General features: G+C 47.3%; 1 protein-coding gene across 5 annotated transcripts in view; it reads left to right on the top strand.

The window, feature by feature from the left end:
- Klhl29 (kelch like family member 29) overlaps nt 1-12585 on the top strand; it is a 297434-nt gene that overhangs the window by 133819 nt on the left and 151030 nt on the right. The window contains exon 1 of one of the 5 annotated variants that reach the window (XM_074049258.1): nt 11585-12452. The exons of the other annotated variants lie outside the window; for them this stretch is intronic. Within the exon in view, the coding sequence (XP_073905359.1) occupies nt 12435-12452 (18 nt within the window). The 5' untranslated portion in view covers nt 11585-12434. Of the gene's footprint in view, nt 1-11584; nt 12453-12585 lie in introns of those variants that run through there. 5 annotated transcript variants of the gene reach the window in all.

A 12585-nucleotide genomic window follows, 5' to 3' on the forward strand; every position in this document is an offset into this window, starting at 1 on the left:
GGCAATAACTGTTCTGGAACTTTCTTTTGAACCAAAGGCACTTATTAAAGCTTAATAAAAGGAAAGATTTACTGCAGTTGGTGATAGGGAAGATCTGCCACAGGTCCTGATACCCAAGATGTTCTTCACAAAACCGTGGTCCCATAAATCTCACTTATCCCCATTTCGGCAGCAACTGATCCCAGGTTATAGTAATGATCCTAAGTTCAGCTGAACACGCCCTTAGAGGAAATCCTTATGGGTGAAAAATAGCAGAAACGTATTCTCGCCTGTCCCTCATCTGTAGGCTGTGCCATTTGCTTTCCCATTTATGTCCAGGGTGTTTTCCCAGGTGCCCTAACAGATGAGGCCTGAAAGGACCAGGTTGTAGTGACTCCCGAGTGCTTCTCAACAAGGTACTTTAGCAAAGCCACCGAGGACTAATAGCAGCCTCTACGGTCATTGGCCAAAGAAGGTGTATCTCAAATAAGTCATTAGCCTTTCCCTTGGACCCATCCCAAAATGACCTCACAGAACACAACCTGCCCCATTTGGGGTAAAGTCTAGCAGTCACCCAAGGAGTTAACCATTCCTCACAGGAAAGGGGTGGGGAAGGCCAGGGCTGATGTGCATATGCTTCCTGGCCTGAACATGAGTGTTGTGCTTAGATACTGAATTTGATGAATTACATTATAAAATTTAAAAACAAATTTAAAACTCTATTAGCTCCCTGTAATGGCCTCCTCTTAGAGCACACAGGCAGACACAGCTCACTGGCTGGAGGAAAAACACTCTGGTTTGCAGTGTGCTCGGCTTACAGCAGAACAGAGACTGGGGGAGCTGGGGCAGTGTGTGGCAGAAACACTTTCTTCAAGAAGAAAGTGTGGCAATGACAAAACTCCTAATTTGGAGGGGCGAGGGAGCCTAGCAACACTAGAGGTTTGTGGATTGTGGGTTGGTCTGTGGGTATCAGGCAAGAAGGAGGCACATCCCCAATGTCACCCTCCCCACCTCTCCTCTGAGAAGAGTCAGGGCAGGGAGGCTGTTCACTGCAGCCCTCTGCAAATCAAGGAGAGTCTGGGGGAAGAGGAGTATTGGCCTGGCTCCAGACTACCAACTGCAGAGAGATGAACTTTTGTTGAGAAGGAAGACAGCCCTGCAGCTGTGTGTGCATGTGGGCAGAGAGGAGGGGCTCAGCTGGCGATGAGAGGCCCGGAAGGAAAGGGAGGGTCTCTCCATGTCTCTGCAACTCAGAGACCCCTGAACTGAGTAGTATGAGGTGCTGCATGGCCAGCCTTTGAGAGTTCAGGAGATTTGTTGTCAGGCAATGGGCAGTCCTTCCTCTGCTTACAGTGTTGTTTGGAGATACTTGGGAAGAAAAGGTGTACATGTATGGCAAGCCTGGGTGTCTGAAGGCAGTAGAGAAGCTGTGTGTACATGTGAGTATATGGAGAGAAAGAGAGCGAGAGTGTGTGTATGTAGATCTGTGCATGCATGAGTAAGCTGTATCTTGTTCTGTAGTCACCTGCTGGCCATTCCTCTGGGGCTAATATGGACCCTTAGATCCAGGGTGTCTATCTTTCTGAGCACTCCTTTTAAAGCCATAGGGAAATGAAGACTCGCTTAAGGGTACCATCTGGGGCTGGTATTCTCCCCACTTTGAGGAGATGGCCAGAATGCTCTGGGCCATGGTGCCTAAGAGCCTCAAAACTCCTGGCCCAGCAGGGCTCATGACCTGTGATATCAGAGAACATGTGAGCCTCTCTCAGAAGGATCTCCAGGTTGTGGGAGCAGCCTCTGTGTGGCCTCTTGGGAGCCTAGACATTGGCCAGCAGATAATAGGCAGGAAGACCTTGGAGCTCCAATGGGACAGGGTATTTGGACTGGTGGGGTAAAGGAAATGGACATGCCCCCTCTCTCACAAGACTAGCAGTGTAAATGAGAACTGGGGACTTTTACAGAAATGGAAAGAACAGAATTTCCTTGTGGTCACCCACCATCCACATTCATGGGCAGTCAGAACACTATTTACAAGCCAACTATACTTTTAATCTTTGTTAGCCTGTTTGGGGCTGTTTTACATAAGTAAGACTGCTTTTAGAAAAAAAAAACAGTTTTACTAATTACCTTTCTTTATTCTAAATACATGATCTGGTCCTATAGCATTAAAAAAAGAAATGTATATGTTCACAAGGCAGAGTTTATACCACTCATTTGTGGATAAAATATTGTTCCTACTATTTTAATTGAAATTTGAATTAGGTGAGGAATTGTTGGTAGTTGAAAGCTCCTAGGTTTTAGAACACAATTCAGGGCTGTGCACACCCAACTCTTTAGGATAGAATATTTCTTCCCACAGCATCGTCAACAGAATAGCATGGGGCTTCAGAATCCCCCTGACCTTGGCTCAAATCCAGGTGTGATGCTTGGTGAACCTAGGCAGAGGCTTGGTCACAATGCACAAGAGGACTTACCTTTCACGGGACTCTTCATCATCTCTTTATTTTTGTTCCAACAAAACCGTGTACCAGCAACACCTAGCCCTAGCATTCAATAAATGATTATTCTTATGTCATAATGCCTTGGCTGACACCATGTCCTGTCAGCCTTAATTGAAACCTTGGGCATCCTTTGTAAAGAGATAGTTTGTCTTCAAGTCTTCCTTACTGGCCTAGCGGAAGCATTTGTTTCTTTGAAGCCTTGCAAGATGCTACTTCCATTCCAGCCCAGGTGTTCTTCTTCCTTCTGTTCTGCTCAGTGACTCTCCAGCTGCTCTGGCTATATCTTTACCCTTCTCCTGCCACAGCACTACCCAGCCCCATGCCTGGCACACATTGAACACTCAAGGCAGACCTACAGAGGGAATGTGTTCTGTGTTCTTGAGTGAAACTGGATCTCCCAGTCTGTTTGGGGCTCCAGTGCTTCAAAATGTCCCTTGCCCGACTACTGTGGATGGCTAGTCAGAGGCAGAATTAGAACTAAAAAGTGCCTTTCATATAACTCGGAGCTGAGGGCATCGTGGATTTCATAGCTAGCCCCCACTAGGGTCCTGCAGCCCCAAAATCTACTTCTGCTGCTGGCTGTAGGGAGACTGTGGAAATGCAGCCTGACACAAAGGCACCTTCTGAGTTGATGGAAATGGCCCATACCTTGATTAGCGTGGTAGTTAGGCAGATGCATACATTTGTCAGAACTCGTCAAATTGTACATTTCAGATAGAAATGGTTATTTTATGGAAGGTATACCTCCATAAAATTAGTTAATTAAACAAAATGTCGTCTGACCAGATGAACTAGGCACAGGGCCTGCTCTGGTCATCCTGCTGTCTCACCTCTACTGTGGGGAGGTGGCACTGAGAAGTGTGGCTAAAGCCAGCATGTCACAGGATTGCTCTGGAGGAAAAGGACAGAACAGCCTCTGTGTTGGTGGCACTTGTAATCCTTTAAGTCCTGAGTGGGACATAGGTACCTACCCATCCTCTCCCCAAGACCTAGCCTGCCTCGGAAGATATCAGAGCCAATCCTCAAGCAGCTGCCAGCAGGGTCTGCCTTCCCCCAGAGGGGAGAAACTCCAAGTGAATGTAAAACCCAAGGTCCCGCTAACAGAAATTTGTGCCCCTGTGGTCACAGTGGTATCACTCACAACAGCCAACAGGTAAAATCAACCCAGGTGTCCTTCAGTGGATGAATAGGTTAAAAAAAAAAATGTGGAATACACACACCCATGCTGTAATGTAAATGAACCTTGAAAACATTAGGCTAAATGAAATAAACCAGACCCAAAAGGATAAATTTCGAACGATCCCACATATATAGGGTCCTTAAAGTAGTTAAATTCATAGAGACAGAAAGGAGAGTGTGGTATCCAGGGGCTGGGGCAGGGAGTTATCGTTTAATAAGTAAGGCATTTCAGTTTGGGAAGATGGATGGTGGTGATGGTTACACAATCATGGTCTTAATGCTACTGAACTGAACACTTAAAATGGCCAGAATGGTAACTTTTATGTTATATATGTATATATTACCGCAATAAAAATCCAAGACCCAAACCTACTTCTGGTCTTTTAAGTTTTGGCACTTCATAGTTCAGAGGCACTGCCTGACCAGGGATTCACTTTCTAATACTGAAAACAAAGATGTCGAAAACAGAGGCTGTCTGTGATGGCCAACTCCTTTCTGAAAATCAGAGTGATGCCCCTTTCAGCATGACAAGTGTCCTTCCTAATCACCCAGCATCCTTTGGTCAGGACATAGGCACACAGTCACACCTCTGATTAACTTGATTTCCTTGTGCTGACTCGCTCAGGCAGTGTGCAGCCTCAACCTGACAACTGGGGGGGTGAATTGTAACTTACGGCTCCAGCAGCTCTGAGCATCATAATTGGGGTGACCCCATCTTCGAGACCCAAGGGGCTCCAAGCTGCAAAAATTAGAGCGCATTCTATAGAAGGCAGCTTAGCTGTCAGGATGGGTTGACTCATGGCCTATAATACAGAGTGACACTCAGGCATTTGTCACATCAGGGAACCAGGCGCTGATGCTGTAGACACCATGCTGGGCCCCCATTGCAGGCACACTGTGGAGGGTTTATAGGAGGTCACTCTCCTGCCTTTGCAGGGCTAGGGCTGTGTTTAATGTGTTCTCCCAGTGGTGTAACTTTGCCCCTCACCGGCCCACACTCTCTCTAGGGCAACTCTTCATACACACGGAGGAGAGAAGGCTTTGGGGGCAGCAGGAAGAAGGGGGCTGCTGACCTTTGTGTTTGCAAAATAAAACCAGAATTTTGAGTCCTATATCCTCCATGAAGGTTCATTGCATTTGAACTGTTAGGAGAACAAAGAGGATCTGTCTGGAATTCCTGGGCCCATTCTATGGAAGGGGACTGTACACTGTTTACCCAAGGGTTGATGCAAATAAATACATAGTATACTCTGTAGGGAAGGGCAGTGATATTTAGAGACAGACCTCTAGTTTCTCCTCCTGCTTAATTAAATAGGTGGACCCTTCTCTAGACTCCACAGAAAGGACTGCTCTGGCTCTGGCTAGTGGGCACCACTGCCTGTGTGCCCTTGTTCTCTGCAGATTGGACCAATATACGTTGCTGTTGTCCCACACCAGCCCATCTCTGAAGTAACCTTCCTGCAATCTGACTTCCATCTCTGCTTTTGCCTGTGCTCTAAGTTCCTGCTTAGAGCCTCCCTTGGGTTCAATCAGTGGCTCCTGCTGCCACCATCCTCCCCGTGGGCAGTGCCCCAGCTCCTTCCTGCATACCTTAGGGCCTTGGAAGATGGGTCAGCCCTTCCCTTGCCTTCTCTATTGCACCACTGTGAAGGAAATGATACCAGAAGCCTTTACAGAGGACAAGTAACTCTCAATTGGGACTGAGCTGGAGACTCCTGCAATAGGCAGAAACATGGATTCCATGACATTTTGTCTGGAATACAATTAACCCCCTTCCCCCACACACAGGCATCTCTGGCAGACCAGAAGGAGCATCCTGTTGAACCATTCGTGCCCAGTAGTGTGTCAGCTACATTAGTGCTGGGAAGGCAGAGCTGTGACCACAGATATACCAGTAGTCAGCTCTGGACCCAACTTGGAGCACAGGACTGGAGGGCTAACAGAAGACCTTGTCTAGGTACTTGGGATGGAGTGGTTATGGGCTCTGGTTGAGTTTCAGGCTATTTGAAGGTTGGCTGCCTGCAAGAAGCTACATGTTGAGGGAAAGCTGAAGGCATAGCTCAGGGACCCAGAGGATTCCAGCTCCTCCTCCATACCTGATCAGGGAGGGAAGAGATGAGTTCTTATGAATTTCACTGGATCTTGGTTTGATATTGGGGGCTGCTGGAAGCTTTGGAATGTGTCCAAAGCATGTCAGAATCCATGCCTTAGCCTTCATGATGGTAGGAAACACTAACAAAGTCCCATGGTGATTGATCCATGAGGAGGAAGGAAGCTGGGTTTACAAAGGAAGGTGGCTGTAGAGGCACCGAGTGCCTGGAGAGTTTACTTCTTCAAGGACATGGGTGAAACACTGAGCCCATTGGGCCTTACTGCAGTTACACTGTTTTCCCAGTGTAACTGGGAAAAACAGAGGCCAGAAAGGAGCAAGAGTGCTTCCAAATCACACCACCAGCAGTGGCAGAACAAGGATGAAACCCAGGTTTCTCCAGCCCAGAATCCTTAGACCACTGAGACTTACAAACTGGGAATCTTCCCTGCTTAATGGCCACCTTAGTCCTAGCCAGCTCTGTAGTGAGGCTGCTCTGTAGAACCTGTCGAGAAACAAAGATGCATGACATGGGGTTCACTCACAGAGAAGCCTGATGGCCTTGGTGTGTAGCTGGAATTCCTGATTCCATCATCTCCACTTGACCCACTCTCTTGCTCTGTTTTATCTTTACTGACATATCTGAAAGCACTTGACCTAAACCCTTGACAAGGAAATCAGCTCTCACCCTTTGTTGGCTCCCTGCTACAACACTACAGGTCTCTCCAGATGCAGGAGGCATCTGTATTGTGACTGAAGTGTGCATTATGACTTCCAGACACTCAGAGGGTGTATTTGTGGCTTCATGAGGATGAACTAACTCTGTTGGTTGTCTGGGCTGCAGCTAGACCAACCTTACTGTACAATCTGTCCTCAACATTTGTGATGATGTGACAATTTGTGCAACAAATTGTGTTTCAAATTGTGACAAATTTGGGTTTCAGAACAAGAGGTCCTCAGGAACAAGATTGTTGGGGCCTCTGTCTTTTCTACCAGGTCTCACTGATCTGGAATTCTTTCTCAAAACCTCAGAACCCAGATTGAGAAAAGATCATATGGTACCTCTGAAGGACAGGCAATGCAAGTGGGGATCATGATGTGTGTGTACCTAAAATTCTTCATCATCCACCCCCCGGTTTTAAATCAGAATTGTTCTTTTAAAAAAAATACAAATTGACTATAAGAGTGATTATTTGGGTTGTAGATTTGAAGCAAATTTTGCAAATTCTTGATCTGACAAGGGTGAGGAGACAGATTGGAAAAAGTAACAGGAACAAGAAACTTTTGCTGCAAATTTTTCCTGGTGCATTTTCTGTTCCTGTAACAAAATATCACAGGCTGAGTAATTTATAAAGAAAAGAGATTTACTTTGGCTCACGGTTTTGGAAGCTGGGAAGTCCAAGAGCATGGCACTGGCATCTTCTTGGCTTCTGGTGAGAACCTCGTGCTATGTCATGATGTGTCAGAAAAGCAGAAGAGCCAGCAGGCCCACTTGGAAGAAACAAAAGACAAGGGACAGACTTGCTTTATAACAGCCTGCTCTCCTCGAAACTAATTCAGTCCCATAGGAAAGGCATTCATCCCTCTTAACCACCTAATTACCCCTTAAAGGTGATCACATTTCAACATGAGTTTTGGAAGGGACAAACCATATTCAAACCATAGCAAAACCAACCAGAAGTGGAGCAAGTCAACATGCACACTTAGAAAGCCCAGCAGCTTGAGCTGACTAGTGTAAAGACTGCATCCTTTAGCCCCAGGGATAATGCTGCTTAGCAGCCCTCGGTGTCTCTGTTACAGTACATTCTATTCTGAGCATGGGAACGTCCAAAGTACACTTCAGAATAGTTTATGATCTAAATGGCTGCAATGTTTTGTTCTGGTTTATGATTGGACATTGAAAGAAATAAATTTCAGTGCTCTCAAAAACATATCTGTGCAGGAGAAAAATGAGGCTTTCACTGATAAACTTAGAAGACACTGATGACACTGTGCTATGCTTGTGGTACCTCTTGAACCCTTCTCACATCGCTTTTCCTTTTTCTCTTTTTAACCAATCCCTTCATTCATATTCTCCACAATTCCAGCCTTGCTATACTTTTCTTTCTTTAGTTTGACCAGTTACCCCTAAACACCAGTCACTCTAGACACTTGTATCCCCAGGCACCAGCTTCCCATCAAACAACCTTTGTTCTGATGTCCTCCCACTTCAACTCCATACATCTAAAAGCAAAATCCTCCACTTTCTTCTCACACCCTCCTCTATATTCCTTATTTCTGGGGATGGTCACACCAGCCCAGTGCTGACTGTTGGCTCTGGCATAATTCCCCTTTGTAACTTCTCATTTCTGACTCCTTCTGGTCCACTCTGCTACAGCCCATGCCTGGGCCATTTGCACCAGTGTTCCAAATGTCCCCCAGTTCCCAGCTTCCCATCCTCCAATCTAGTCCCAGTCCTCAAGAAGTGTTCAGTCCTCTACACACTTTCTCCCCAGAGATCTTTGTCCACACTGGCCACTATAATAACCACTAGCCAGCTGTACTATTTAAATTCAATAAAACTTAAATTTCCTCCCTCAGTCACTGGAGCCAATTTTTAAGTGCTCAATTGCCTCATTGGCTCATGGCTACCATATTGGATAGCAGTGATTGTAGATACTTGTTTCATCAGAGAAAATTCTACTGGAAAGTGTTGGACCAGGCTCCTTTCAACTTGAGCATCTCTCTTTCTCTCTTCCCTCTGAAGGCTCCCTCTTTCCCAGAGTCACAGACATGCATCCTCATCTCCAGCAGCAAACCTGATCTCCAGCAACAGAACTTGGTGCTTCCTTCCCTGAGGGGATATGCTGCAGATGGGAAACACACTCAAACTCACTGAAGCAAAAGAGGAAATGTGTTCACTCTTACCCCTGACAGCTTCAGCACAGCTCGTTCCAGTAGTTCATGTGATGGCAGAAGCACTCCAGCCTCACATCTCTTCTCTCTGTCATAGCTGGCTTCATTCTCTGTCCTGCAAACCTCTTCCTCCCTATGACCAGGGAAGAGAAGGCAATGAGATTTGTCCCAGTTTACCACATTTTACTAACTGTGATCCTGAAGAAAGAAAGAGGATTGGTTGAGTTCATATGTCAGATCTTGGGATTTGGATGTGTTTGGATCATGGATCCAGAATCACTAAATATGTCCAGGGGGATAGAACATACTGACCTCACAGCCCTAATCACCTGCTCACCCCTGGGCGGGGAGGTGGGGGGGGATTCTGAACACCTGAAACCATATCTCCTGGGCTCCATGTAGGGAAGAGAGATTCTGATATTGGATGAAGGGGGAATGGACATCAGGCAGACAACGCATATTTCATGACTGAATTTTGTTGGAATCTGTCTTACCTTCTTCATCTGACAGTAATCTGAATGCCTGGCAGATTATCTGCTCAGGAACTCAGCCAGGATTTGGTGTGTTCATGGGTGAGAAGTGAACCGAAAGATGGGTAGATGGATGAGTGGATGATGGGATGGATGGAAGGATGAGTTATATACCCAACTGTGGGGAAAGCAAGAGGAAGCAGCCAGGTTCTAGACCTGAAGAGGCTAACACAGTTCACACTGTCTTGTGGCCCAGGTCTCCTTGGGCTCTGCCAGACAATGGGTTCTTAGAGGGTAGCCATTGGCCAGCTAACCTTTGCCAACCCTCACTGCTCCTGGTACAGAGTCTTATATCCAGCCAGGCCTGGCTGGTGGACTGGGCACCAGAGGGAAGCTCCATGCATCTCTTTGTTTTAGCTGGACAGTAGGAGCTGTGGCCACCGGCTCCTGGTAGACTCCAGCAGGAAAACAGGAAAGGAGAGAGATTCTCAGTGTCTGAGGCACCAATTCTCCCTGGATTCCTGGTCTAAGACACAGCACACTCACCATTCTTACTCAAGGCCCTCACAATTGAAAGCATGTTCTTTAAGAAAAAAATTAAGTCCAAGCCAACAAAACCACATAATTGGTGCTCCCGGCGGAGAGAAACAGGGCTGGAGCCTTCTTCTTGTGCAAGAGGATTTGTGGATTTTGGCCCCCAGTCCAGATCCCGGGAAGCAGTAGGTGTGTCTTCCTCCAGAAGCTCTTGTTTCTGGCAGTAGCTGTGCTGGTGCTGGTGTAGCTGCTGGAACTGTCTAGCAAACTGCAGAATTAATCCTGGGAGGTAATTAGCACTCCTGGGAGGGGTGGGATGTGGACCGCCTGTTGTTATGTCTTTGTTGTCACTCTGGTGGCCTTGGGAGACAGCATTAAGGCGTCTAAAGGGCTCAGGCAGGCAACCAGGGTGGTGGCTGTGTTTCCTTTTGTTGTAATTTCCATCCCTGTAATCTCCTGTCTAAAATAGCCTCTCAGAATTTGGCAATCATCTTTCTTCCCTGGTTAGTCCTCTCTCCATCCTGGCTTTAATTGCATCTTTTTCTGTGCATGTGTTTATTAAGGAACAAAAATGAGCTGGGCATTTAGAGGACTTATTTCAGTCCCATTAGACCCACCCGACTGGAAGATTGGATGCCCACGATGGTTTCTTCGCTATGCAAGGGCGAAGTCTGCCCAGGGATTAGCCCATTGGCTGTCACCAGGTCTGCCGGAGGTGGCTTTCCATCTCAGAGTCTCTGGTTCTCTCTGCAGGGTTCTTGTTCAGTTTCCATGGGGCATGTGCGTTCTACTGGGGCAGCCTGCACTCAGGGTTGGGCTATTTGGGGAAGTGCTGAGTCTCCAGCTTTCTGGACTTGACCTTTTCTGCAAAGCACGTGCCATCCTCAGGGCTTGTCAACATTTGGAAGGGGACCGTCCCCAGGGAGGCAGCATCCAACTCTGTCCTTCCAAATCCTCTCCCCAGGATAGAGGCAGGGAAAGAATGCATTTAGCAAGGACAGTCTCCTGCTGAATCCCTCCAGGGAGCCTCACCTGGCCCAAATATAAGTGTAGCTCAGTCCCAAGAAGTTGAACTTGGAAGATGGACTCAGAACAGCTCCGTGGACCTTGCATCTGGGACACCTCAGGGAGGGACCAAAGTCTAGTTAACACTCAGACAGTGCCTGCTTGGTTGGATTCAGGGTCTATGTGGCCATGTCTTTGTAACCTTGGCAAGTCACTTTCAACTCTCTGAGCCTTTGTTTCCTCACCTGTAAAATTAAGATTGCCTGAGTCCGAGCATTCTAACTGTGGGAACAAACAACCCCAAATAGTAGTGGCTTAATCCAGCAGGATCTTTCTCAGGTCACTAGTTATGGAGGGCTTATAGAAAGCAGCTCCACTCCATGGGCCCAACAGGAACCAAGGCATCTCCTACAGTGTGTCCTTTCATCTGAGCCTCGTCCTCCTCTGTAGTGGGCAGAGAGAATGAAGAGAGTGTCCCTTCTCTAACCAGGTGGGCCCTGAAGGACCCAAGTCACTTGTGCACACATTCTGCATACGTTGGCAGAATCAAAGCAGGGCTGAGCATAGTGTCCAGCAGTGTCCCCATGAAAAAGGAAGACATGGACACGGGCACTACAGTGGTCTCAGCCTCAGAGATGACAATACAATGTCCCTCCCTGGGCTGCCTACAAGGGTTAAATGTAAAATGCAATCACTCTACAAGCATGGTGCTGGCCTCCAGTTAGATGCATAGATGTTATTTTTCTTCTCTCTCCCCTACTGGTGATTCCCTTGAGGTTTATGCAAATAACAGACCACAGCAAGAAATTAAATATATGTCCCTCACCTCTGAAGTTCCTTATTTCTGTGTTCCTCACAGTGTAACATTTCATTAGAGCTTCCAGATGGGGAGAGAACATGTAGATTAAAAGTCAGATAGTGCCTACAAGCTGCTCCATTGGTTTCAGAGACTGCTGGAGCTTCAGAGCTATTTGGTATTTCCACTGCCGAAAGGCTCCTCAGGAGCAGTTGTGTTTTAATAAATGGCTGCCTGAGTAATTTTCCTCGAAGGAATCGCATCATGGATGTGTGCGCCCCTGGGAAGAGTGGGCTGTTCCCCCTGAGTGCTCCTGGTGCTGGTGCGTTGTGGATGGGATTCTTGAGGCTGCAGGGACCCATCAAGTCCACCCATGCTGCACTGTTGATGTTAGCACCCCCTCTCCATTCGCTAGGCTCTGCACAGGGACAGTGGAGTAGGAGCCTGACTACACACATTTGAGTCTTGACCACAGTTCAGAAGGAGACGTTTGGGCCAATCAACCTGAACTGTCCCTTCCCCATGGTCAGGATCCAAAGGAATCACTTGAACATTCAGGGAGAATTCATTCCTTGCATGTCCCTTGACTGTGCCAGCTGCCATCAGAGGTAGGCATCCCAGTGAGTGGGGCAGGGTGGGAGTGACAGCAGAAGACCTGGTCCAGCATCATCTCCACCTATGAAGGGAGAAGATGGGTTTGGGAACCATGAGGATCTGAGATTGCAGTGCTCGTTCATTCTTTCATTATTTGCTGTGCCCTCCAAGAGCCAGGTACTATCTGAGCCAAGACTCACAGTGAACAGAGATGGTGGTCAGAGGCAGCGGTGTCAGGGCAGGACTTGAGAACCACATGGCCTGGACTCCAATCCTGGCTCTGCTATTTTCTAGGTAGGTGACTTTGGGCAAGTTGCTTGACCTTCCTGTGCCTCGGTCTCCTCATCTGGAAAACAGAAGTAGCCATTGTCATAGCTGCTTCACAGTCTGTTATGAAGAACTTCAAGGAGGTCAGTATGCTGGAGCAGAGTTGATGGTAGGGAGACAAGTGTTACTCGAGTGGGGTGGGAGCCATTATAGAGCTTAGGAAAAGATAGTTTGCCTGGCATTTTCACAGGATCACTGGCTGTGGAGTGGAGAATT

This window comes from Castor canadensis, chromosome 12 (genome assembly GCF_047511655.1).
Source record: "Castor canadensis chromosome 12, mCasCan1.hap1v2, whole genome shotgun sequence".
Taxonomy (NCBI): Eukaryota; Metazoa; Chordata; class Mammalia; order Rodentia; family Castoridae; genus Castor; species Castor canadensis.